At 41.4% G+C, this 27,990-nt stretch overlaps 1 protein-coding gene across 2 annotated transcripts in view; it reads right to left on the bottom strand.

Moving 5' to 3' along the window:
• The window catches only part of crhr1 (corticotropin releasing hormone receptor 1), a 149,715-nt gene that overhangs the window by 64,788 nt on the left and 56,937 nt on the right, over positions 1–27,990 (bottom strand). For both annotated transcript variants that reach the window (XM_061708459.1, XM_061708458.1), the window contains exon 5: positions 24,015–24,100. In XM_061708459.1, the coding sequence (XP_061564443.1) occupies positions 24,015–24,100 (86 nt within the window). The remainder of the gene's footprint in view (positions 1–24,014; positions 24,101–27,990) is intronic.

The following is a 27,990-nucleotide window of genomic DNA, read 5'->3' on the forward strand; positions in this document are numbered from 1 at the left end:
CTGTAAATCAGGGACACTAGTCAGTTTATCTGTAGTTGTTAATATGTTTTAGATTGGGCGGAGTGATACAGCACTAGGTGCTGTGTTGATGCTCTAATATCCTACGCTGTTGAGCGGACATTAAAGTACACTGGAAAAGGTTTAATTTAATAAGGTAAGACTTAACTCTACACCAGCCTTACATAAGTAAAAGTTCAGAGCTCAAAACGGGACCACAAAATGGGACTAGTTTCTTCTGAGCGGAGTAAGATTTTGGTTCGCGGGTCGAGATGCGGTCGCGGCCGCGGTCGGATGCGCGTTTCTAGTCAACACAATAGATTAATAACCCAATATCGCGATACACTTTGTCACCTCCACGACACGTATTGTGACGTTTTTGTATCGCGAAATTTCGTGGCACGATATATTGTTACACCCCTACTATTGGGCATGTAATATTAAAGCAATGTTACACTGGATGGGAGGACACAGTGCACGTGAGGCCTGGGTGCAAATGGAATACGCTTATAGTTCAGTTGATCTAGGTTCCATACTATGTGCCCCATCACCCACCACTCTTACCCAGTTTTGCGCTAACCCAGTGGTCCGTCACTCAATCAGAATTTGGTCACAATTCAGAAGACATTTTAAATTGCAAACAACTTCAGTGCATTCCCCCATTAAAAACAAATTATAACTTCCAACCCTCTCTCTCTGATTCTACCTTCGGTACTTGGTCCACAAAGGGCATTAAGTCTATTTCTAATCTGTTTGTGGATGGCAAGGTTGGATCTTTCGCACAACTCTCGCAACTATTTGATCTTCCAAAATCCCATTTCTTTAGATTCCTACAAATTAAACATTTTGTTCAGAAAAGTATCACTTCCTTTCCAAATCTTCCAGCAAACAACACAATTGATAATATTCTGTCATTTTCCCCTTTCCGCAAGGCTCTAATTTCTGCTCTCTATAACACTATATGTGATATCACCCCTCACTCTCTGCAGGATGTTAAGAGACTTTGGGAGAATGACCTTGGTGAGGAAATGACAGACGATCAATGGGAGGCAGTACTTGGCCTAGTACAGTATATACCTCTTCCCCTTGCGCCAGGCACAGCGTGATACAACTTAAAATTGTTTTGAGGGCACACTTGACCAAGGCAAGACTAGCCCAAATCTTCCCTACTGTTGACCCTTCATGCCCTCGTTGTAAAGGTCAACCAGCAGATTATATCCACATGTTCTGGTCCTGCCCCAAACTTAACACATTCTGGACCAACATTTTTAACGCCTATTCCACAATGCTTCAAAAAGTCATCAACCCCAATCCTGTATGTGCCCTATTCGGACTCATTCCTGAAACACACTCCCTTAAAGGCAAAGCTCATGTAATTATAGCTTTTTCCTCCTTGATTGCCAGACGTCTCATCCTTCTTTCCTGGAAAGAACAAGCTCCACCTAACTACACCAGGTGGATTACAGATGTTATGCATTTTTTGAAGCTGGAGAAAATCAGATACACCCTTAAAGGCTCCTCACAAAACTTTAGGAAAATTTGGGCTCCCTTTTTGGAGTATTATGAGAATTTACAAACACCACTGAATGACAACTAGAATATTATTCTTAAAGTGGGGGCTTTCTCTCATAAAATCCCTCATTATTATTTTTGCAATTTAATAGTACACCCCTCCCTCTTTTTTCCCCCTTTCTTTCCTTTTTTTAATTTTTAAATTAAATTTTTTACACTGGAATAATGGACAATCATTTTTATGTTCATCTGGACTCAAAGGGACAATGGGGATCGTCGGGAGGGTTGAGGTGGGTAGTGGGTGGGGGAGGGATAGCTGGGTGAGGGAGCTTGTATACTTGTAGTATTTGAATGTTACAGCCACACTATGCTTGTATTCTTTATTCTCTATAACCTTTAACACTGTGAACATGTGTATATTGCTTAAGTTATAACCAATAAAAATGTCTAAAAGAAAAAAAATGAGAGAGAGAGAAGCTTCAAGCAGCAATGCTTTATTTTGTTTGTTTGTCTCGGCGCTGCTGAAAAGTCAGCTAGAAGCTGCGAGCAGCTATGAAGTGACAGAGCTCCTAGATCTTGTCGTTCCTTATCGCCGTCTAGATCCCTTTTTAATTCTCTCTTCAGCCACCAGGTTTATGAACATCTGCACCTCAGAGTTGGATCATGAAACAGACTTCTGTGCTGCCATTGCCTGTCGAATAAAATGAACAAGAAGCCACAAATCACTCTTTCGCTGATTTCCGCTTCCTAATTCAAACGTCTGACGGCCCCGCCCCCCGACCAATCGGTGGCCTGTAGTGTGATGACGTCAGATGCAGCCCGACTCAGCCGCTTAGAACCTCGGCAGAATAGATACAGAAAAAATATCAACTCGGCACGCCTCCACCCGCCTCCACCCCTAGTGGAGAAGCGCAAAACCGGGACGAGGCGAGGCTGAGTAGGTACTAGTGGAAAAGCGCCATTAGAAGCTGCTAATTTTCAAGCATGCTGTTTGTAGAGCCGATGCCAAAGGTCCCAGGACCATGGTCAGACTGGTCCAAGAGAACAGAACGGTAAAAGTCATTCAAATAATCACTCAGTTAAAAACATAGTACAAAGTACAATTCACACAAGCTCACCGAAATGGGACAATAGATGATTGAAGAAGGTAGCCTGGTCTGATAACTTCCAGTCTCTGCAGGATGTGAGAGCATGGATCCGCCTCGTATTAGCAGTCAGCCTGCTGCTGTTGGTGGATACTTCACTGGCAAACTTTACGGCCCTCAGTACTCACTGACTATTTTCTCCACATGATCATCCTCCATCAGGATAATTCTCCCTGTCACAGAGTTCAAATTATCAGACATCACTGGCATCCATAATCACTGGATACCAATCAAATGGAGCACCTTTGGGATCATGGATGTGCAGCTGACACATCCACAGGAAATGTGAGATTACAGTATGAACAAGGCTCTCTGAGACTGTTTTAGAGGCATGCACAGGTTCTGGTCCAGGATCCTGCAGCTTCAGTTGTCCATCCACAGTCCTCCTGTCTATCATGCTTTTACTTGTAAAGGATGGTCGTCACCGTAATCAGAGTTCATATCAGATGTCAGTGCTTTATCCACATGGATCTGAAACAATAACGCTGGCAGGTTTTCCAGCACGCACACACTCCCACCTGCAGAATCCACACATGGCTTTCTTAGAAGAGTTTATGCAGAACAAATCCGTATCTTCCAGTAAATCAATGCCTAAGATCCGTGTGTGTGACTTAGAGAGCCACTGTGATTTTATTTTGTCCCACACTACCAACAATAATCTGTGCTGTGAGTGGATTTATGTAACCCACTGTGTCCACGCCATGATTAAATGTGGACATACTAAATCCTTACCCCCGCCCACCCACCCGTCATCTGTTCCATTCATGATATTTGGGTACGACAGCTTGAATCTGAACCTCATTTAAGTCCACAGCGGACTAACAGGATGGCGTCAGTAGATTCTTTTCCTTCTAATTGCTGATGCATGCTCAGTGCTTTGATAATCAATCCAGGACAAGATGTTTGCGGGGCTGGGACAATAAGCCTCTGTCTCCCTGCATCACCTGATCATGGCACTATTTGTGGTCCAGCAAAGAAAATGGTCAGAGATAAGACTGTTGTTTACAGACAATCCTGTGCAGTAGAATTCCCAGTAAGCAGATTACGTTCACCTGCACAGAGCTAGATGAGGACCATATCATGATTATGATTGCAGTGCAGCTGAACACTTGTAATCCCCGCCCCCCCCACCGTTAAGTCGGAAACGGCTACACTGCAATTAATTCACTCTTCATAGAAGTCATGTTGAGGTTCGGTTGCTTTATAAGGACATTTACATGAATGAGACTGGGCTAAGCAACCAATAGCTCTCTGAGCAGCCCAGAGCAGGAAAGCTGCAAATTCATCAGAAAACTGGTCAACATTCCCAACTTCATGAGGGATTTAAAAGCAAAGCAGCTGCATTAAGTGTTGACATGGTGTTCCAGAATCTTTCTTCAGCTGATCGCAGAGACGACTGAGACAAAACACCCAACATCGTTTTGTAATGCCCACTGCAATGTTCTGCTTTTGCTCGGTTTTAAATTGAACACCTCTTTATAGAACTGCACTGTCGACGTCACTACTTTTCAGGTGACAATGGGTAGAAATAATCATGATGGTAACCCAGAAATTTGTGAATGGGCAGTCCTGGACACATCTGTGTTTCAGAAGTTAAAGGAGCTGTATGTAAGAGCAATAATAAAACGAATCATAAAATGACCCCGATATGTCAACAGACATTTAAAAATCATGTTCATTTCAAATACTTATGTCACTGACAACAGCCAGGATATTCCAGTTTAAAAAGAGGAGTTGCAGCCCTCAACTGATGTTGATGTTGTCATTTTTTGTTTTGGCCTGAAGCTCCACCCTCCACCTATCTCCCAATCACTAAGTCAGTATTGTTTCGGCATCCGGGTTGCCAGCTCGGCTCTAATTATCGCAGCCATGGCAGCCTACGTTCCTGCTGCATTCTGCAGCCTATCTGGCAACCTCTGGTCGGGGGGAGGAGGGGGAGGGTACACGCCGCTCAACAATATTTTGAAAGTGACTGCAGTACCAGTTTTGGCCATTTCTTACAGACGGCTCCTTTAAAGGAGATGTGTGACTTTTTTTTAAAAAGTTCCCAGAATTTCCAGAGGTTTTACTAGATGTTTTGGTCAAAACACAGACATACAGAACAACACCCTCCTCCAAACCAGGTTACAGAGCTATGTTCTATCACAATTTCTGACTTTAAACAAACAAAACGAAACCAAGGCAGTTTTTTTAAACCTCACACTGCAAACTTCATATATAACACAGTGTCTATGGTAGAGGTGTAGTTTTGCCACCATAAAAGCAATGTTGGTGTTTGTGGTGGACTGCTTGGCCTGTATTAGCCCTCTGCATTATGGGATATCTGAGTTAGCTTTTTCTGAAAGTAGCACAGTATCCTGATTTTTCTTGTGCTGCTGGTTGTGTCAGTGTGTACCAGTAGTACAGCGTACGCGTTTAAAACAACATGAATGTTGCTGTTGAGTTTTTATCAGCGTATTACCTGGAGAGCGGTTTTACTATAAGGGGCTCAGATGAAGGTGCTCTAAATATCCTTCCAGCACTTTTCTTTTAACTGTTAATTTATCACCAGAGACTGCCTCTGTTCAGGTGAACTAGAGACTCGCTTTTGCTGTGAAACTGAGTAAACACTGATGTATTGGAGTCCATTAGAGGTATGCTGGACATACGGCGGGGTGCGTGTGTCCAGGCATTTGCATGCATCAGCACAAGCAAGCATTTCATGGCAGTTTGTCACACTGTAATACAAAGTAATCTGCTGATGCATGCCTCAGGACACAAACCTTTGATTTCTTTTTTGCGGAACGAGGACCTGGGGAAAGTTGCATGAACAAATAAAGTTTGGTGACGCCAGCATGAAAGAACTGTTGTTTGCACAATATCATGGTTTGTTTTAAAAGAGAAAGTCTTATGATTGGATCACGATGGCATTGCAGATACAAGATTCTGAGATACCACACAACTCCAACAAAAAATATTACTTTAGTGTTTTATTGACAAAATTCACCATCCATGCCCATAGACACAAACAGAGTACCTTTTTCACTAGTTTTTGGAACCATTTAATATTTAGTTTTAATGCTGGGTTGCACATTTAATTAATGTATTAATTCATTCATTTTATTTAGAGGCGCCTTTCAGGTCACCCAAGGTCACCTTATAAGTGATACCATACACATTATATAAAATACAGTTAATACAAAAGCAAAAACACAATACAACATACATACATTTACTGGTATTTGTTCCTACTGAGTTACACAAAATACAGCAGTTCATCATCAGATGATAGCGTTTCTGTGGCACCTCTAACAGCAGCGATTATTTCAGACGTGACATGCCAGAAGGATCGATGGCTCTCCGTCATCACTCCACACTATTTCTGTTCGGTTCCCAGTTTATGTCTGGCAACAATGACTACGTTTACATGCAGTCAAAATTCGGGTTATTGCTAATATTCCGGTTACTGAAACATTCGGAATATTCCATTTACATGCATGAGCAAACAGGGTTATCCCTGTATACATGGTAATGAATCATTTGGGATATCTGGATCAAACCAACGACGCGCAGAGAACATCATGACGCAATTCCCGTCATTTCCGCTTCTTCTTCCTGTATCCAAATCCAAAACAAATGCTGCTTCGCGCAACTTTTCGCTCACCTTCTTGTAAATCTCGCTATCCCGGTACTTTCTACCGTCTACAAATGCCAAAATGTTCATATCCTTCATTACATTTATAAAATGATTAGTCTCCTCCTCACTCCAAAAGTGTGGCGTGGTCTTGCGTTTCTCCATGTTTAGAAGTACGTCCTGGACTCAAAGGACCAAGATTTCTTGCGAAAAGATCATGTGCAGAAAACAAATTCATGTTCCGTTTGATCGGGATATTCCGTTAGGCGTATACATGACCAAATATTCGGGTTATAAAAGGAGTAACCCAGGGGTCATATTCGGGTTTTTAAAAACCGGAATATGAGCAAATTCCGTTTATTCAAAGGGGTTATTGGTGTTTACATGGCCGTGCAAAAATGGGTTATTGCTAATATTACCTTATATTCCAAGGAGCAGAAAAACAACAAGAAATGCTGAGATTGTGTTGGAGAGGACGCAAATGCAGGCACAGGTTAACACAATAAATAACTATTAATAAAAAAAATTCAAAAAAAAACTTCGTGCATGTGTGTTTAACTGTGTAGCAAATGTTCTGGAGAGCACTTTAACTACTTCCTGTAAGTTTGGCACATACAAATACCCTGCTCCTCTTCATCCTCTTACCTTTCCTACTTCTTCTGTGTTTCCTCCCTTCTCTTCATCCAATATATTTTCTCCTCCTCATCATTGGTCTCCTAACTTTTCTCCTTTCTTATTCTATTGATTTTCACCTTCTTCCTTCCCTTCTTCCTCTTCCCCTTTTCTGCTTTTCTCCCTTCTACAATTTTGTGCTTCAGTTAATCATTATGTCTTTTATCTTCTTTAGACATTTCAACAATTCTGTGCCTTTTCAATTCTAACTCTTTTACATGGCCACACCCTCTTATCTAAGGCTTATATCCCCATTCTCCTTGTCTTGATCTTTTCTTCCTGTCTGCATCTCAGTTTTCTCTCTTGAGCTGATTTATCTCTCTTGAGGTCATCCTTTTTTTTCTTCAGCTCATCTTTCTGTCTCCAGCCTGTGATTTTCTCTTCAGCTTATCCTTTTCTTTTCAGCATCTCCTCCTATCTTCATCCTAATGTCCCTTCAGCTCATGCTCCTATCTTGAGATCATTCTTCTTCTCTTCAGCTTATCTTTCTGTCAATAGCTCATATTCTTCTCTTCGGCTGATATTCACCTCTTCTGTAGAGATGACCAGATCAATCCCCAGCCCCGTCACATGCCAAACTGTCACTGAGCAAGACCTGAACCCCACATCGGCATGATTGTGCTTCCACTCACAGTGCCGGTCTCAAGCCAGGATAAATGGGAGGGCTATGCCCAGATGCATAAACTCTGCTGAACACAGTTATCTGCTGTGGCTACCCCTGCAGGACGGACAAGAAGAAGATCATATTAAGATGCAAACAGAAAATACAGTAACAACTGTGGAACTCTTTGGACCTTCTGACCACAGGAAATAAACTGGTCCTCCTTTAAAACCCACCTTATAACACACCTGTTTAGACAGGTATATTCCATTGCATTCTGTGATGGAATGACCTCAATTTTGCACTTAGTTTCTTTTACTACTTTTACTATTATGTTTTACTTTGTTCCTTTTTATCTTGACATTTTATTGTGGTTTTGACTTGTTTTGTCTTATGTATGAAGACGTTGAGTGGGCGGAAGATGTCTATAAATAAAATGTATTATTATTATTATTATTATTCAATTATTATTCATCAATAATAATCCGCTGCCAGACTAATTGCAATTATTGGCCATTTTGAATAGTCAGCATCAACCACAGAAACAACCTCCAGATCAAAATAAAACACAAAATAAAACCAATGTTGAGAACAAAATGGCTCTAGGCGCAAAAGTCAGTATTTAGTGTGACCTGCATCGTAACCAATAACTCTTTTACTATTTTCTAGGACTGTCCCACACAGATGTTTGCAGATGTTTGAAATTAATCAGGATTCAGTTCTATTCAGGTTTAAGATCTTCCCAAGCAATTAAATCATCGGTCTGCAAAACATTGTGTTTATCTTCTTTAAACTTATTTGTTTCTCCCAGCAGTGCTGCGTGGTGAACAGATGGCGTTTACGTAATCTATTCATTGGACTGATTTTCTCCATTACAACCACAATCACTCACCAATATCTGGCCCAAACACATTTCAGGGAGGCAGGCATCCAAACACCGACCTCCAGAGTCACCCACACTCACATTCATTTCATTGATTTCATGCCAAAATGGCTGGCACTTTCAGGAAGACAAAAGAAAAGAATAATTGAACTTCTTTAGCTAAAGAAGCTTTTCAAAAGGGAAATGATCAGCATCAACACAATAAAGGCAAGCAGGGAGGTGCGGTGAGAACGGTCTGACTCTTGAGCTCCAGTGTTGTTCGGTAGTGTATCAGAGAAGAGGGTGACAGGTGGAGCAGGAGGGGGGACTGCTAGAACTGAAAGCTTCCCACAGTGACCATGATCAGGTACCCCCACCCTTCCACATCAGCGCCACAGAAATTTAAAATGAGAAAAAAATCTATTGAACGCAAAATTAGTCCACATCTCATGATGGATGACGAGTCACCTGCTTTTTAATAATACCAGACAGACATATTGGACTAAGGAATGATGGATAAAGAGATACAATCAATTACAGATCCTATGAAAATATGTCAAAGATGATTAAATGATCATCTTTGACGTCATAGCTGCACCGGCTGTCTGGTTTCACTGACTGCACTCCAGCTTTGTTTACATCATTGTCCTCCGAGTTCACACACCTGCACAAATCTATACTGTGGGTGTTTTAATTATGTGCTTCTCGTAAGGAATGACGATACAGATGAAGGTCCAGTAAGTGTTGCTTGCATGTTATTTAATATATGCTGGAGAAAATTGAATTAGTCTTGACTCGTGCAGGGCCAGCCGACACTTCAGGACATAAATCAAGCTAACAGGAGCTTTTAAAATGGAGAGCAGAAAAGAAGAGACAGGAGGAAGACAGGAAGATAAAACACATGCTCCTAACATTAGCCCCAGGTCTCAACAAAAATGTGAGCCACAAGAGCCAAAACCAAAACGGACTCCCGTTTTTTCTACAAGAAAAACTTCAGGAAAATAAGCTCAAGCAAGACCCAAAAGGAAATGAGGATTTCTTTTTTCCCCTCCAAAAAGCTTTCTCATAAGTGTTTGATCCACTCAGGCGTCCCAGCTGGACCTCTGGATACCAAATTCAATATAGACTGCAATTTATAGGTTTATATGTGCGATGCTGTTCATCAAAAGAGAAGCAATTTGTTGCATTATATTTGTCCCGCAAATGCAGCTTAGCTCATGCCTGTCCCCCCCTTTAAAAATGTTGGCCCTCATCACTTCAATAACAGAGTTGGACAGCAGCTTCCCACAATGCTTTGTGAAGGAAAAGAGACAGGAAAAGGTATGGAGAACTCTTCCTTTGGTAAAGGAGCTACCTTCTTCAGTTAATGAAAGCCTCTGATAAAAGGAGGGATACGATCAGCTTTGCTGGGGCGCAAGCTATGGAAGTAAATACCGGTAGGTGTCACCAGGATTTTTTTTACGCTGAATTTCACACAGGGATGTGGAGCCAGGTGAATCTCAGGAGACTGAAAATATTACGTTTGAATTTTGCAAAGGTTGAATTTTTTCTAAACTATTGAACTATTGCTATTGAAAATATGATACATTTGAAATAACAATGTGAATTTAGGCTTAAAGTGAAAATAACAAATTCAATTTCAACCATATAGAACTAATGAGAATTAATCTTTTTATGTTTTTATGTTTAAATGTAGTCTGAATATATTTTAACACTGAAAAAGTAAGTACAAACATACAGGATTACATTTTAGTGTCATTTTTAATTCAAATTCTGGTGAAACATATGATATCCATGAACATATCCACTAAGAAAGATCAGGTAATCACAAACTAAAAAAAGCATCTGGGATATTCACCGCGACAACTCCAGCACTGGTTACCTTTACTTTGGTCAGAAACGGCTGACTTGTTTCTTTTACCAACTGATCCACATGGATTTCAGTTTTACTCCTTTCAGACGCACGGTGGAAGCTGCTAATATTCTGAATACTAAAGCGACCATGGTTTGATATGCAGAAATGCTTTGAAAATGCTTTATTTCAGTATTGCTTTGGCTCAGGGCCCCTCCCTGGAGCCAGGCCTGGGGTTGGGGCTCGAAGGCGAGCGCCTGGTGGCCAGGTCGTTGCTCATGGGACCCGGTCGGGCTCAGCCCGGGAACGGGACGTGGGCTCTCTACCCGGCCTTCTAGGGCCCCTGGGAGGAGTAGTTGATAGTGCTCCAACTGGGGACTCTATTGTTTTACTGGGGGACTTCAACGCTCACGTGGGCAATGACAGTGATACCTGGAGAGGCGTGATTGGGAGGAACGGCCTCCTCAATCTGAACCCGAGTGGTGCTCTGTTATTAGACTTCTGTGCCAGTCACGGTTTGTCCATAACAAACACCATGTTCAAGCATAAGGGTGTCCATCAGTGCACGTGGCACCAGGACATCCTAGGCCGGAGGTCAGTGATCGACTTTGTCGTCATTTCATCTGACCTTTGGCCGCATGTCTTGGACACTATGGTAAAGAGAGGGGCTGAGCTGTCAACTGATCACCACCTGGTGGTGAGTTGGATACGCTGGCGGAGGAGGAAGTTGGACAGACCAGGCAGACCCAAACGTATTGTGAGGGTATGTTGGGACTGTTGGCTGAGCCCTCTGCCAGGGAAGTCTACAACTCTCATCTCTGAGAGAACTTCTCACGGATTCTGAGGGAGGCAGGGGACATTGAGTCCAAGTGGACCATGTTCTCTGCCTCCATTGTCGACGCGGCGGCTCGAAGTTGTGGACATTAAAGTCTCTGGTGCCTGTCGTGGCAGCAACCCCAGAACCTGGTGGTGAAGGGACCTTCAGCATGTGCTGGGGCGGTTTGAGGCCGAGTGCAACGCGGCGGGGATGAGAATCAGCACCTTCAAAATGGAGGCCATGGTTCTCCACCGGGAAAGGGTGGCGTGCCTTCTCTGGGTGGGTGGAGAAGTCCTGCCTCAGGTTGAGGAGTTCAAGTATCTCGGGATCTTGTTCACGAGTGAGGGAAAGATGGAGCGTGAGATTGCCAGACGGATTGGTGCAGCGTCTGCAGTTATGGGGTCGGTGTACTGGACTGTCGTGGTGAAGAAAGAGCTGAGCCGAAAGGCGAAGCTCTCGAATATACCGGTCAATCTACACTCACACCCTCACCTATGGTCATGAACTTTGGGTAATGACCGAAAGGACAAGATCGAAATACAAGCGGCCGAGATGAGTTTCCTCCGCAGGGTGGCTGTACGCTCCCTTACCCTGCGTTCACACTGAAAGCGTCACGGGCGTCATAGGCAGCCGGCTGCCATTCATTGTCTATGAAAACGCGCGTCGAGAAGCGGCGGGACCGGCTGGAGCGGCCGGAGCAGCACGTCAATTTGAAGTTGAAAAATCTGAACTTTATGCAAATGAGCAGCGGCGATGCCGAGGCAGCATCCAATCACAGACCGGGATTCCCGAAGCGAGAAGCCTCAATGCAGATTGTACTTTCATGTACACAAACGTACACTCATTAACATGCGTACATGAGCATAGCTGTGCACTAACAAACTTATTTTATCAGGAATTAATATATTTCATCCAGCAAACTGACATTTATGCTGATTTGACTACCGTTTTTTACCTGAACTGCTCATGTGAAACACGTAACTGATGGTTGAGGAGCTGGATGGTCCGAACTATTTTATTTGCTACATTGATCCAACGCAAAATGATTAAAAACCGTGCTTATTAATCACAAAACACAGGTTAAACATCATGACCAAATCCGCTCCGACCCGGTGTGTAGCAATCAGCGCAGACAGACTGCAGCTTCGCCTGAATTATGGTTCCACGTTAAATCGACGGCGTAGCTGACGGCATAGGGTCGCGGTATGGTGTGCGTCGCCGCGAAACCTACGCCGTCGGTTCTGCGTTGGTGTGACGCGGAACCATAAATCAGCCTAGGCAGATTTATGGTTCACCGGGAGCAAGGACTCGTTGGCGGTTGATGTTGACCAAACTTGTTAAGGAGCATCAAACTCACTATCTACGCGGAAATAACGCTATAAAGAAGGCGTCCCAAAGTGTAATCTATGGTGAAATAGGAAACTGAAGATGTGTACGCTTTATGAGTAGGCTGCTCCCACTGTTCTCTCCACTTCTGCGGCGCAGTTTTAGTCCCGCCCACTGCAGGTGTCGACAGAACATGAAGCTTTCAGTGTGAACGCTCCAAACAGCGAGATGCTGGCCTCAGGCAATTTTTGACGCTTTCAGTGTGAACGCAGGGTTAGAGATAGGGTGAGAAGCTCAGTCAATCGGGAGGAGCTCGGAGTCGAGCTGCTGCTCCTCCACATTGAGAGGAGTCAGCTGAGGTGGCTTGGGCATCTGTATCAGATCCTCCTGGACGCCTCCCTAGGGAGGTGTTCCAGGCATGTCCCACCGGGAGGAGACCCCGGGGAAGACCCAGGACACGCTGGAGAGACTATGTCTCTCGGCTGGCCTGGGAACACCTCGGACTCCCCTCGGAAGAGCTGGAGGAAGTGTCTGGGGTGAAGGAAGTCTGGTCATCTCTGCTAAGACTGCTGCCCCGGGAACCCGGTAACAGATAAGCAGTAAAAAATGGATGGATGGATGCTTTGGCTCAAAGTTTATAATTGTTGTTAGTGAGCATTATTTTTATGACTCAGACTTTGAAATGTGAACTGAGGAGGCTATATTTCTGCACTTTACACTGTTACAGACAACTTCAAGCTTATGTTTGAACCGGGGGCGTTACCAGGGGGGGGCAGTGCCCCCCCCCACGGACACGCTCTGCCCCCCCAAGGAAAACTGGATGTCTGGGCACGACGCATGTGATATCATTCATCTATTACTGAGTATGCAGTGGTGCAAAAAGTGGTTACTATGCACAAAGCGACGGGAAATTATCTGGAGTGTTAATTTTCAGTATTTAACAGCGTTTATGTGTAATTTATATGATTAATAACAGCAGCACGTCAGTGATTATGCGCCTCAGCTCCTTCACCTCCTCTCCTCTCGTTCCTGACACACTGCACGCCCGCGAGCACGCGCTGGAGCGCAAGTGTTTGAATTGACAGTAACTTTATGGAGAAGCAGAAAAAAAGCTGTCGGGGACACAAACCCGAAAACGGGAGAGGGAGAAGGAGGAAGATTTTATGGGGATGAAACAAAGCATTTCAAAGTAGTTGAAAGACAGTAGGTGAGTTGTGTCCCTAAGAGGAGGCTTGTAAATAGGCTATTCAGGTTAGCTGAAGCTAGTTACTACTAGTAAAATGACAGGTTAATGTTGTCCTGTTGATCAGTAACAGATAATGGCAAGAAAAATAAAGGAACTTGTTTGTGGTTGTGTGTGTGTGTGTGTGTGTGTGTGTGTGTGTGTGTGTGTGTGTGTGTGTGTGTGTGTCTGTGTGTGTGTGTGTGTGTGTGTGTGTGTGTGTGTGTGTGTGTGTGTGTGTGTGTGTGTGTGTGTGTGTGTGTGTGTGGGTGGCGGGGATGGCGGGGGGGCGGTGAGGGGTTCAGACAGTTATCATTTGTTTAAACTAAATGGTGAATCATAAAACAGATAAATCAGAACTTGGGAGTGATGAGTTTAATTGTCTTCACTGGGATATAACTGATGAGTTGATAATATGCAGTGTCTAATCAGTAACTGATATCCTACAGGGATATCAATTAAAATCAAAATGTTATGTTTTTTATGTGGTTTGACTGCTGGATTTTGAAACCTCCTTAACACAAAGCTCATGTCATTCAGGTTTGAGGATGGAAAGAAAGAAGAGAGGAAGAGAGAGAATCAGGACAGACAGGGGAAGCCAACAGGTTGGTCTAATATTAGGTGGAAGTGTAGGAACAGCCACTTGACCCTAAGTGATTAATATCTAAATATGATTCATATTGGACAAATTGCATAAGCAAGATCTGCAATTTATTCAAAGCTATTAAAAATGCTTGTTGCACAAAAACCTAGATGCTCAGTATGGTCTGAATTTCTGCTGACCAACCTGTGTCCTCTATCATGAAAAGGAACCCAAGAGGCACTTTAGGTGCATGGTTTTTAATATCATTGTCGACACAGTTCTGCAAGAGTTGTCTGACAGGTTTTCCAATCTTCAGCTTGTGTCTGAGGAAGTTAAATTCATCACTAAAATGGAGCACATGACAAAAGCTGAGCTGGAGGAATCATCCTGTGACTACCTGTGATGTTTCCAGAGATAGTATTCTAGAGATAAACCCAGCAAGCCGTCTACTGAAGGGTTACAAGGTGAAATTTAAAGTTAAATTTCCTCATACAGGAGAATCTTGATTTGGTGTTTCCAAATTTGACAGTAGCCGTCAGAATATTCCTGACCATCCTGACCTCTGACGGTTGCATCTGCTGACAGATCCTTCAGTAAGCTGAAGCTCATCAAAACATACCTTCGTTCGAGTATAAGCAATGATCGCTTGACCCAGTTAGCAGTGATCTCTATTGAAAACAGTGTGGAACGGTCTATTTCTATGTCATCTGTGTGTCCTCCGTTGTGTGTTGTGCTACGTGTTAGCAACACAGCTAGGTAGCGGCTACCTGCTGTTGGCCAGCCCATTGGGGTTATAATTACATAAACCTAGTCACATAAGCACTATATAGTGAGAGTGAGATGCATAGGTGGCTCATAAAAAAGCTCATAATAAGATTGCAGAGAAGAAGAGAAGATAATAAGGATATACCTGTAACCTAACCTGTTGCTTTATCACCTGCACATCTCATTGTGTTCTAAGTTCTACCTTTGTGTCGTTACCTCCTCTATCACCTTAAAAAATAAAAAATAAATGTTATCGCCTGCATGTTCATATGTTCAGTTATGGATAGGGTTGCCACCTTTCAGAAATAGAAATAAGGGACGCCCTGATTTCAGCAGCGCAGGAGCCAAAAAAAAAAGCCCCAAATCTTCTAAACTGCATAAAAATTTGTTTATTTTATATGAAAAAACAAAATGCTTTGATTTAAAGTTTAAAGTGCTTTAATATCATTGAACTGTCATGACTGTACAGACAGCCAACCATACTAGCAACTGAAATATCCTCCTATGCTACGTATGTCCATATCAGCCCAGATGTAATATAGCCTACAGGTGAAGAATATGGTGTAAAAGTTAATTTATTTCAATAATTCAACTAGAATATGGTGTAAAAGTTAATTTATTTCAATAATTCAACTAGAATATGGTGTAAAAGTTAATTTATTTCAATAATTCAACTAGGATATGGTGTAAAAGTGAATGAAAATACGGTACAAATCGCGCCCCGTATTAGTTCAATACGGGACGCAACATTTTTTTCTCAAATAAAGGACAATTCCATATTTTACGGGACGGGTGGCAACCCTAGTTATGGATGTGTTCTAAGGTCTACCTTTGATTGTGTCTTTACCTTCTCTATCACCTTAGAAAAAAACAAAACAAAACAAAAAAATGTTATCGCCTGCATGTTCATATGTTCAGTTATGGATTTAATTGAGAGAGGAGAAAACAAAACATGTTTTAAGGTGCAGTAGGCCTACAGTGGATTTTGCACTAGTTGAGCATTGCAACTTTTTTTTTGCCCCCCCGGGTAAGACTAATGCCCCCCCACACCTGGCATCCTGGTAACACCACTGGTTTGAACAAATATTAGCGACGACGGCAGTGACAGCGTCTTCAGCTCACAAGTGATGGTATGAGGTGTGGCTCTCATGGGTGTCTTAGGCGCACTATGGTCTTTTAACAAACAGCCCAACATCCCTTATTTGAAGAAATACTTTTACAGATGACCTACTTCCCCCTTTTCTCCTCTAATGTCTAATGTCAGTCAAGCAGTCACTGCCACCCCCTGATGTATGTCCACAAGAGAGAAAAGGAAAATCAAATAAACAATTTTAAAAGGTCAGACACTCTATATCTATCTTCTGATGGGAATCGATTGGAGACAGAGACTCTGAGAAAGAACTAAACAAGAGACCTGAAAATGTTCCTTTATCTTCAGAGATCTGTGAAACAAAATGCCTACAACACGGGGGGACGTGTCTTCACTGTCAACAATGTTTAAAGTTGGAGTTAGGCCCAATTAAATGTGCATGATTGCCATCACAGAAAATCTGTTGACTGATTAAAATTATTTTAAAAAGTACATAAAATTGGGTTTCAAAAGTAAAGAAAATCAGCAGCTGTCTGCAGCCTTGAAGATGCTGGTCATGAACAGAGAAGTTCATTCAGCCAAAGGAAACAAACACAGTCGATTCTGTAACTGAGTTAACATCGTTAAACGGTGAAGCTCCTGTCTCATTGGTGGTCCTGCTGTGATATACTCAAAACCTCAGCCAAGGCAGCTTTTTGGAGGGAAAATTAGTCACTCCGGCGATGGTACACCCTGTCATCTGTTATTCACAGCTTCAAATGGGGTAGGTGTTGGGGGTTATTGCCTCTTTATCACTGATTCTCCACAAATCAGTCCAGTGTTCACCACTGACAGTAGCGACTCCTCTGACTTGGACTTTCTCGGTTCATAGGTTGCAGGTACATAGTTCTGCAACCGTTGACTTTTCACAGAACAGTGTGTGTTACTTCCTGGACTTAATCGGTACTAAAATATCAATAACATGGCCTTTAAATCCACAACCTGACGCTCTGAGCCAGTATTTGGCCCGTTCAACTTAGAAAGCTCTACGTCAGTTTGAGTTCTTCAAACTTTCACATCCTAGGATGCATTTCTGTGACAAAGGAAGAACGATAGCTGGGCAGCTTTTGGTCACATTAAAAAACTACTACAATACTCGATCTGCTGGTGTAATCCAGGTCGTGGTAACAACTTCAAACAACTGGACTTTTGTTCCTTTTTTTCTGGAACTTCACCTTTCACCAGGAGACGAGTGGAAACATCTTCACAAACAAAGGAAAAGGAGGTCCAGCTGCCTTGTTCTAGGCTTTTGAGAGTTCAAATTCATGTGAACAAAAATCTCCCCTGAATTAAGATCTCATCTATGTTCTTTTGATGATTCTACCTGCTGCAGTTTTAAATCCAGTGAGGACCTCCCGCAGGTGGCTGAAATTTTTTACTATCATATCACTTCTTGTTTTACTGGTGCTCTCTTACAGTTGTAGCTCTTTTTGGCTACGTACTAAGTAAATAACATTTCTTCTTGTGGTAGCACTAACATTGTAATACTCTGTAACACACTTGTGTTCACCTGAAGCACATATTTTCTTGAATGTTTTGATGCAATATCCAAGGACCAGTAACTTAGGATATGTGTTCTTTTTCTCTGCATTTTCTGCTTTCATTTGCTCAGTGTGATAGCTCCTTAGCTACTTGTCTGCTTCCTTTCATAGTAATGGTGAGTATTAACTGTGGTTTTTGTTTTTTTTAAGCTTTGGAGGTGAGGAGGTAAGCTCGCCAGAGCCACTGAATCATGAGGCGGTACATAGTATAGCTAATCCCATTAGCTGTTTTACAATTCATCCCCAGCAGCTGGGACCCCACTGAGACACCCGGTGAGGACCAAACCCTGGTACACGTGCAGCTCTACAGTCAGAAATGTGGCATGACACCAGCATTAAGACTGACATGTCGTCCTTGGGCTAGTAGTTGCATTTGTTGTTGGATTGGAAGCCATTTAAAAGTTTTGGTCAAGAATAAATTCAGATGTGTAATTGATAAACTCAATACAGATACTGGAAAGTCATTGTGGTTGGAGATTTTATCATTCATGTTGCTTAACTCTCATCATTATAAACACATTTAAAGAATCAAAACATTTATAATAATCAAATAGTGTGCCAATACAGCAATGAGCAGCAACTGTACGTAAACATTATTCCCTGCACACATATTAATGGTTGATACCATGCTGGTAGAAACCTAAGGCATATATATGTGCATTGTTACTATATTTAATATATATACATATATACGCATACATACGCATACACATACATATATATATACACATACATACAAACCCAGCAAGTTTTTTTTTTTTTGGGGGGGGACACGTCGAGCACTGGAAATCTGCAACAAAAACCACTAACGAAACACAAGACCGACTCGGAGCCGACCAAAACACGAGCTAAACATTTTTCCAATCAAAGTCGATTATCTTGCTTGCATCGCTACAGCCTCAACGTCCACCCTTTAATCTGCAGAGATGACCCCCTGGGTGTTGTTCATAGAGTTCAACAAAGCCAGAAAAAGAGTGATATTGCACAAATTTAAAGTAACCTCACTTATTTTGAAAAAAAGGTCTAATAAAGTTTGTGAAGTTGGAACCACTTATTAACAGTAAAACAATAGCTCTAACTTTCAATAGTGATTTCTTCAAGAGCATGCTCACAAAATTGTTTCTGTTAGAGAAACAATTCAAGGCATCCTTTTTACCTCTGACTGTTTTGTGTCTTTGAATGGAGCAGCTTTATAAACAGTTGTACATAATGATCTGTGGCTGGACTGTTCAACTCTTTTTCATAGAGTTTCCAAAGCAGATTGGGAGGCAGAGGCATCAGCTATCAGGGTCCTTTCCGGGTGAAAGCAGCTTGCTGCTTGTGTTCCGGAGGAAGACAACCTCTCTAAGATTAAACTTCAAATGAATAACTGAAAATAAACAAACAAACAAACCCAAAAAACCAACAACAACAACGCTTTAGTAAGAACTCTGATTTGATCAGATTTAAAAACTTGTGATGTAATATTCTCAACTGAGGGAAACATCAAATATTCAAGCTAGCTGAGCAGCATGCTGTGTCTCCACAGGAGCTTTGCACATCCAGGTAAACACAGACTGTGTGCCTCAAGGTACTACCGGAGCCATAAAGGCAGAGTACGACCCGTTTTTGTACTTTGTCCCGGTCACCTACGTGCCTATTGTAAATGGTGATATTCAGTAAATAAATACTGTCATGCAGATTAGTAGCAGAGAAAATGCATGTATTCACTTATTCTTTCATTTGAGGTCATAGACATGCTGCAGTCCAGCAGTTGCAGGCAGGTGAAACAAGCCGAGCGCTTTTACTTCAGGGTTTGGCCATCTAATTCAATTCAACATCTTAATGTGATTATTTTTTCAAACCATGTTTAAAAGATGCAGTTGTACCACATAAACAACAGCACTAGTACATGGCCACAGATGTGAAAATAACACAAAATATGAATGATTTAAGGCAACTTTCAAATAGAAAATATATTTTTACTTGGAGTAGAATACCATGTTTATATGGCAAAGACTTGTAAAAATGAAAGGAAATATTACTCTGGACTTTATTCCTACAGCGGAGGTACAAGAACAAAATTCTAAACTGTTAAAGCAGCATCTCTGTGCACAAAAGACAGCCTCAGCGCCAATATGAAAATATGATATAGTGCCTAAATACACAAATAAATTAAACAAATAAAAATAAAGATTTGCTATTTTGGTCAATCATGGGATTAAAAACATGTTTCTCACATCACAACAAGCTGAATTTAGAGATGCAGAGCTTCTGGTGTATCATTTACACCAGCTTCACCTTCTGATACGCATTTCCCCAAAATGTAAGCGCAGACTGCAAATGTGTGACACACGTGCACATGGCACACGTCTTTATGTGAAACACTGCTTTAACTAAAACACAGATTTAAAGTGTATCTGGCTGTCCTGTCTCACATCACAGCAAGCTGTGCTACACTTCAGTCCTTGTAGCGCAATGCTCAAAACCATCACCTCCACCAGCATCTTCCCTCTTTGCAGTGTTGGGGTGGTTTCAGTTTGGAAGCACCTGCTTTCTACAGTGTTGTGCAGGTTCCTACTTCTCATGAACTAGTTCAAAGTTCAGTTCACATAGTTTAAAAATGAACTGTTCACGTTCATAGTTCACCATTTTCATTTTGAACTAGTTCAAATTCAGTTCATTTCAATATTTTTAGGTGAGAAGTACGAATGAAAACCCCCCCTATCCTAAAACTGTTCACCGTATACCAGTGGTCTCCAACCCTGGTCCTCAGGACCCCCTGTCCTGCATGTTTTAGATATTTCCCCTCAGAACCCTGATATAAATGACTGTCATTAACAGACTTGTGCAGACCTGGATGACAAGCTTATGACGGCCATTAATTAGAATCACGTGTGATGATGCAAGGAAAACTGTTACTGGGAAATCAGACCTCTTGGTCTTTCTGGGAACTTTTTTGATTGTTAAGGACTCGCAGATATTTCCTCACACTGGACTGATGCTTTAACTCCACATGACGTTTCAAATTTGAAGTTGACGAGGCAGACGCTCGGACTTGTTTTCTCAGCGCAGGTGGACATAATTTGCACAGAAAGGTTACTTTCCTACAGTCAGACTCTTTGGGAGACGATGTGTAAAATTCCCGCAGATAATGATAAACTGATCATCATCTGACGGCTCGCTGACGCTGCGTCTGCAATGTCTCTCTTCACCCGTCAAGGCTGATTTATGGTTCCGCGTTAAATCGACGTAAGGTACGCGGCGACGCGAACCATACGGTCCGCACGCCGCGTACCCTACGCCGTAGGTTCGCGTTGGTGTAACGCGGAACCATAAATCAGCCTACATTCGTAAAGACTGCAACAGGCTCGTCGAGCATTTTAAATGTGCTCGCTGGTGAAATGAGAAGGATTATTCCGTAATAATTGGACCTAAACAGTGAAGCTGCAACTCACATAATCTGAACAGTTCAAATTCCAGTTCATGATCTGCAGAATGAACAAGTTCACGTTCAAGTTCTTTATGTGTAAATATGTTGCGTTCAGTTCAACGTTCTCACAGAAATGAACGTGTTCAATGAACGCGTTCATGCACAACACTGGCTTTCTAGCTGTTTTCAGCTCACTATGGACCTGGGGTCCGTTTCACAAAGCAGGTTCAACAAACTCTGAGTTTAATCCTGAACTCTTAGTTGATCTACTCTGAGATCGGAAACTCTGAGTTTTCGGTTCCAGAACAGCAGATTTGAGTTAATTTACTCAACTCTAAGTAGTTTCACCTGGAGTGCGCCACAACTATCAAAAGCCAGCATTAATGGAGCCCTGATACAACGATTCACCATGGCAACCGGCGACAACAAAAGATCCACATACTTTTTCTTTTTTTTTTTAACTTTATTTAACATTTCAATTTACAAAATCCCTTTGAGGAAACATTAGTTTGCATCTGAAGATCCACATACTTCACGCCGTGTCCTTTTTCACCCAAATGGAATTAGAGATTTTAATGCGCGCATACGGCAAATTTGAACATGTTTTTCGAAAAAAGAGTAATACCGCAGCACAGAATATAATATAAAATTAATTCAAAAGATCTCTACATCATTCACCTGCAATCCTGTGGAACTCCTTTAAGGGCTGGACAGGTTTATTAGGCTTGCCACCCGTCCCTTGAAATACGGAATTGTTCCGTAATTGGGAATTAAAAGTTGCGTTCCGTATTGAACCAATACAGACACATATTATGCTCTTATTTATTTATGTAATAATATACAGGTGGAGGTCGGAAAATTTGAATATATTGCAAAACTTAATTCGTAGTAAATTCAACTTAAGGTGAAACAAATATTATTTCCCATTACATGCAAAGTGAGATATTTCAAGCCTTTATTTGTTATCATTTTGATGATTATGGCTCAGTTTATGAAAACCCCAAATAAAAAATCTCAAAAAATTTGAATATATTATGAAATCATTAAACAATTCAATCATCAAAATTATAACAAATAAAGGATTAACATATATTGCTTTGCCTGTAATGAGAATATGTAATATACATGTATTACGCGGTCTGATAACCATCTCCCGACGAATATTTAATTCTCTGCGCATTAATGCTGCACCTTCATCAATTGTGTCTTCATTAAAAGGACATGCCATGTTCGTGACAATGGACTTCTATATACTGACTCTGTTTTTAATGACAGACGGCAGAACTTTGCCAAAACTCGCCCGCTGACTGAATGAATGAGGAAATCAAATGTGCGTGTGGCTCTGAAAGAGGCGGAGACACAGAGAAACTCCAGGTTCATTGAGATAAACCTGGTCCCGACCAGGTTGGATTCAGAGCGTCTGTTACTACGGTAACTGACCGAGAGCTTAAGTTACCTCTCTTTGTGAAACAGGCTAGAGTTACCTCTCTTTCTCTGGTTTGAGTTACCTCCCTTTGTGAAACGGAAAACTCAGAGTTTCCCTCATTTCAGGGTTAACAGAGTTTCACTAAACCTGCTTTGTGAAACGGACCCCTGGACTTATATCAAACATCTCTACTTTAGTTGAAGAAGAATCTGAACTCTCAGCAACAACAAGGGCGTTTAACTTCAGAGTAATGCAGATGCACATTTCACATGCAGATGTAGGTCACTTATGTAGGTCTGTTGCATCAATCTGACATCAGCTTGATGCATATCAACCCTACTTTCAAAAAGGTGTTTTATTCATGAATATTTTGTAATGCATAACTTCTCCAGTTGTGCTGATAGCAATGCAAACAGTCAGGGTGATTGAGTTAAGTGAAACAAAATAGCACTCATCTCCCTGCTGTTGGGAACTTTTATTGGAATCACATGTGCATTAATTCATGGCTCAAAAAGTCCCTGTCAAATACTGCATTAGTTGTTTTCTAATTACCTGCATCAAACACTACAGTGCTCAACTATTTCGGGACATTCCTGAGTTTTCTTTCTTTTTCGTCCAAAGACAAAAATATATAAAAAGATCAGTTCTGAGCTGAGTTGATGACATTTTTTACAGATGGGCTTACAATGTTTGAATTTGGTGTTTTATTGGAGTTCTGGGCTCCTTGTCAGATTCCTCTCTGAGATTCAGGGCAAGGATTCACACTGCATCGTCTAAAACTAATAGAGCATAATAAACTTAGGACACATTACAGACCTCAGGTGTTCAATATTCAGTTTTAGCAGATGATGATGCTGAGTCAAGCTTTTATTATTTAATTTTCTCTTTTAGAACCAGAACAAATGCATCAGATATGTCATTGTTACGGCTACAGTTTGGTCCGCGTGTAAATCTCCATTAAACCCAAACTAAAATGAGAACTCATGATAATTACACTAAAAACATTATTCAGGTGGAGGCTGAAACAAAGATTAGAGCAACATGTGAATGGATAAAAATCTGGGGCAGAGCTCCTGCACGTCTCCAGGGAACAGTGCTACGTAGCAAAATCGCTGCTATGTCTGCTGGTTCATCTGAGGAATTTAGACATGAATCACTTTTCATATGTTTAAAAGAAGAGGACCTGCAGGTTGATAAGAGGATTTCAAGCTCCCACATACTGTACATATAAAAGCATTCATGCCTCAATAACCTGAGGGAACATGACCTTAATTTCAAATTTGATTCAAAACATTCATTGTGCTTTTGAAGCCGTTTTCTTCAAGTGATGCTCTTGGTTTATCCACAGCACATGCTTTGAATTTTTAGTTTTTCCCTTCAGTGTTCCTTAAAGGCTGCACTAACCTAACCTGAATCTACCATAAATAAGCCTTCACCTTGCATTTATTGTTAGTTTATGATTAATGTGCATATCAGTGGCTTGGAAGATGGTTGCAAAAACCTCATTAAACAGGACGCATGCACATGGAAAAGTCTCACCTCCTCGTGTAGTATGGCCTTACACATGGAGTAGTTTCCTTTCAGTGCCCAGGTCCCATTTGCAAGACATTTCCTATAAACATTATCTGTGCAGAGAAAAGAGAAAAACAGACAGGAAGTTGTTACTAAAAGATGAATTGACCCATTTAGATTTTTCTCATATTTTCTTCATTTTGTTTTTCAGCTTAGTCCTTGGAAAAAAAACTCAACATGCATGTTCCTGCTCATCAGTAGTGGCACAGTGACCTTTTCTGCTTTTGAGATTAATAAGGAGAGATATCATTAGAGGTGGTTCTACAAGCTGTGATTTTTCACACTTCGCCTGTCAGGGCCGTCTGCCACGTTGTGCCTAAGCAGTGTAATTATTCTTTACATTTAGACCCCCCATTTATCCACAAGTGACCTGACCACTTGAGGCTCATTTTGTATAAAACTGCTCCTGAAAGATGTGGGAATCTCTGCTTCCATTTTATAATGGAGCAAAGACTCAAGCTGGAGCCCTGGAACGATCAACCTACATGTAGGAGTTGATTTTCTCTTGAAAGATATAATTAAAAAAAAAAAATGTTTTAAAGCAATTTAAATAATAATGAATGGTATCGACACAAAAGAGATGATATGTGTCATTTCAAGCATGGCTGCACATGATACAGGGTGCTAAATAGTCTGGAAGATGTCATGTTTATCATTTCTTTTTTTATTTGCAAAAACCTTTTTGCCAGTATATACACCTCGTAATCTTGCAGCAGTTGTTAATTTTTATGCGTATGTGTGTGTGAGAGTGAACGTGTGCGACAGCAGTCCTCTTGTCAGACTGATCAAACATACTTTATTAACAGATAAAAACCTGGTTCTGGTACCAAAGTGAAACATGAAAGGACAGGACAGAGAAAGAGACTAGACAGTGATGAGTGCAGTGTGTGCAGTGTGATGTGTTGTGATGTCAGTCAACGGGAGGTGGATTATTACAGAAGGGCAGACTTCAACATAAGACGGATGGATATGTATCACTAAAGGAAAAGAAGAACAAAAGCTCTTTCTTCATATACTCAAATTAGTGAGTATGCATGTGTGTGTGTGTGTGTGTGTGTGTGTGTGTGTGTACATGCGTACATGAACTTACATATGTGTGTGTCTGGATGTGAGTGTGTGTTTGGTATACATAATTGAATATCTTTGTTTCAGTTGGGGGTGGAGGGCGTGGGGAAATGATGGATAAACAATGATAAACATATCATTAAAAATATGAAAAATACAAGTAGTGATACACATAAGCATGCATGCACAGATGGACGTGCATATACTTAAAAAAGCACACAAACCTAAACATACCTTATACATGCCCATTTGTGCTACTGCATAAATAAATATATACTACTACTTCTACCCACTAATAATAATACTAATGAATAGATACTGTACATAAATATGTTTTTCATTTCTTGTGAGCAAGCCAGTAAAATACTGAATGATTTAGAATATGAGGCAGTCAAAAAACCGAAAAAGGAGACTTCTGAACCTTTCTGAAGCAAACAGCTGAGCTGCTCAGACTGGCAATGAATTAAATGTTAAAGCAAAAAAAAAAAAATGTTAAAGCAGGAAACCTCTGGGCTTTCTGAAAAACTTGACAGTATTGTCAGTGTAACTAACCCCAAGATTTCTCAGCCTCACAGAGCAAAAAAAAAACAACAAAAACACTTAAGCACATTTGGTTATCAATACTCAGAATAGACAATCCTTGGTTCTCATTGTTCAAAATACCATGCAAGGCTGAAAAAGAGAAACCTCAAAGAGGCCTCCAGGTTTAAAAAGGATAAGTTACACCGGGTCTGCGTGTCAGCTCTGGCATGAAGGTGGCTGGGGGGTGAGGGGGCTGAAGATTTGAAGGATGGCTTTATCCTCAGGTCAGGTTCTCTGTCAGGTTCTGTCAGCCGATCAGAAGTGAGAGCATGCCACCGGAACATTTGTCCCAGAGGTTTCGTAGACAAGTGTGCCCCTCATCTCCTAACGGGTCATCAGATCCTCTTTCTGGTGACAGCCAATCTCTTTCCTTCAACAAAGTGATGTGTGAATGCCGTCGAGGTACAGATATTCTACCATTGTCACACAGGAGTGGCATTTCCATACATGTCTGCTTTATAGAGTCACTCTTTTGGTTTGTTGCAGCTCCAACAGCAGGGAGACAACGAGAGCAAACAGACCCACATAGAGATTAGTGCACGGTTACCTGAGATGGGAAGCAGATTACCTTGAGAGCATGTTTTAATAACCAGAAAGGTTTTGGGCGGGTAAGAGATGAAATGGGGTGGGGTGTCCTGAGGGCATTAATGCGCGATGAGCTGGGTAAAAATAGTTTGTTGACATTGTCATCCCCAATCAAGATTACCAGGCTCGTGATATTCCTTATACAACAAACGCAATATCCTAGAGAGCTTTGGAACCAGCCTGTGGAGAATTGTGTCAAAGTCAGACTTTGAGACGGACATCATGCTTTGGACTGCCAGATACACACACACACACACACACACACACACACACACACACACACACACACACACACACACACACACACACACACACACACACACACACACACACACACACACACACACACACACACACACACACACACACACACAATGCATTTACTCCTAAAAGATTTGAGTAGGTAGTTATTTAGATTCTAGCACATCCATGGCAGTTCACCATGAGTGTTTTGTTTATACTTGGCTTTAAACTCCTTTCTTTCTCTGGAGAATATCAGCTTCGTAAAAACGTTCAATGTGCTGGTAAAATCTTCACATCAAACATCTTAATTATCACCTTTTATTCAGACCACATTTGTATTAAAATGTATGAGAGCACAGCTTCCCTCCGGGCTCTTGCTCACACGTAATGCGATTTTGTTGTCGTCAAAGCAAGTAAGTCACTTTATTTCCCACTTAAAAACAAAAGCACATGAGCACAAGCCAAGAATGGAGCCGACCAGTGAGCCAACCCGAGACATCTCAGGCACAGGCACACGCTTTGACGTAAAAATGGAAACGCTTTCAAATATGGTTGCACTTATTTCCTTCTGACATTTATAAAGAAAAAAAAAAACTAGCAAAGTGATGAGTAATTTGGAAAGAGGCGACAGAATAAGCTGAAAAATATGTTCCTGTTATTTTTGCCCACAACCAATTTTACATAAAAGATGGGATACTGCATAATATTTAAATAAAAACATATAATGGAGATGCATATGCAATTGATTTAAATCCTAAAGCGTGCAAAGACAACATCTCAAATGTAAAAAATGAGAAGTGTTTTGGTCATGGAGCATGTATAGTTGTGTATTTTTATCTGTCACGTTATCAACAAAAAAGAAACAAAAGAAAAGAAAAAGAGGCAAAGCAGCAATATAAGACTAGAAAAGTTTTGTAAAACCAAAAGAACAACTGGCAGTACATATCATGCCTCAATGCCTAACTGGTTTCATTGACAACATGTTAGAAATATCATTAAATATCATTAAAAGATTCCAAGAATCCAGATGGGTTACATACAAGGCTGAAAACCAATTCTGCACATTGAGGCTCGTCAGGCCCTCGGGCCAGCATTGAAAACAGACATAAGTCTGTGGTGGAAATCACTGCAGAGGCTCAGGAACACTCCTGAAAATCTCTGTAATTGAACTCAGCTTATCACAGCAACCACAAATTAAGTTAAAACCCACCATCCAATGAAAAATGGTTTTACATAAGGTACAGAAAAGCTGCACCTTCTCTGTGGTCCAATCTCATTTACTGTAAGACGGACTGAAGTAAAGTGAAAACGGTTGTGTTGACTGACCAATTGGAAACTGAAATTATTTTTGGAAATTGTGTCCTCTAGGCTAAAGAAGAGAGAGGGGCCGTCCGACTTCCTGTCAGCATGAAGCTCCATAGTATCAGAGGTGATCTGGAGCTGTGTTCCTGTACATGGCAGAAATATG

Source organism: Cololabis saira, chromosome 19 (genome assembly GCF_033807715.1).
Source record: "Cololabis saira isolate AMF1-May2022 chromosome 19, fColSai1.1, whole genome shotgun sequence".
Lineage (NCBI taxonomy): Eukaryota > Metazoa > Chordata > Actinopteri > Beloniformes > Belonidae > Cololabis > Cololabis saira.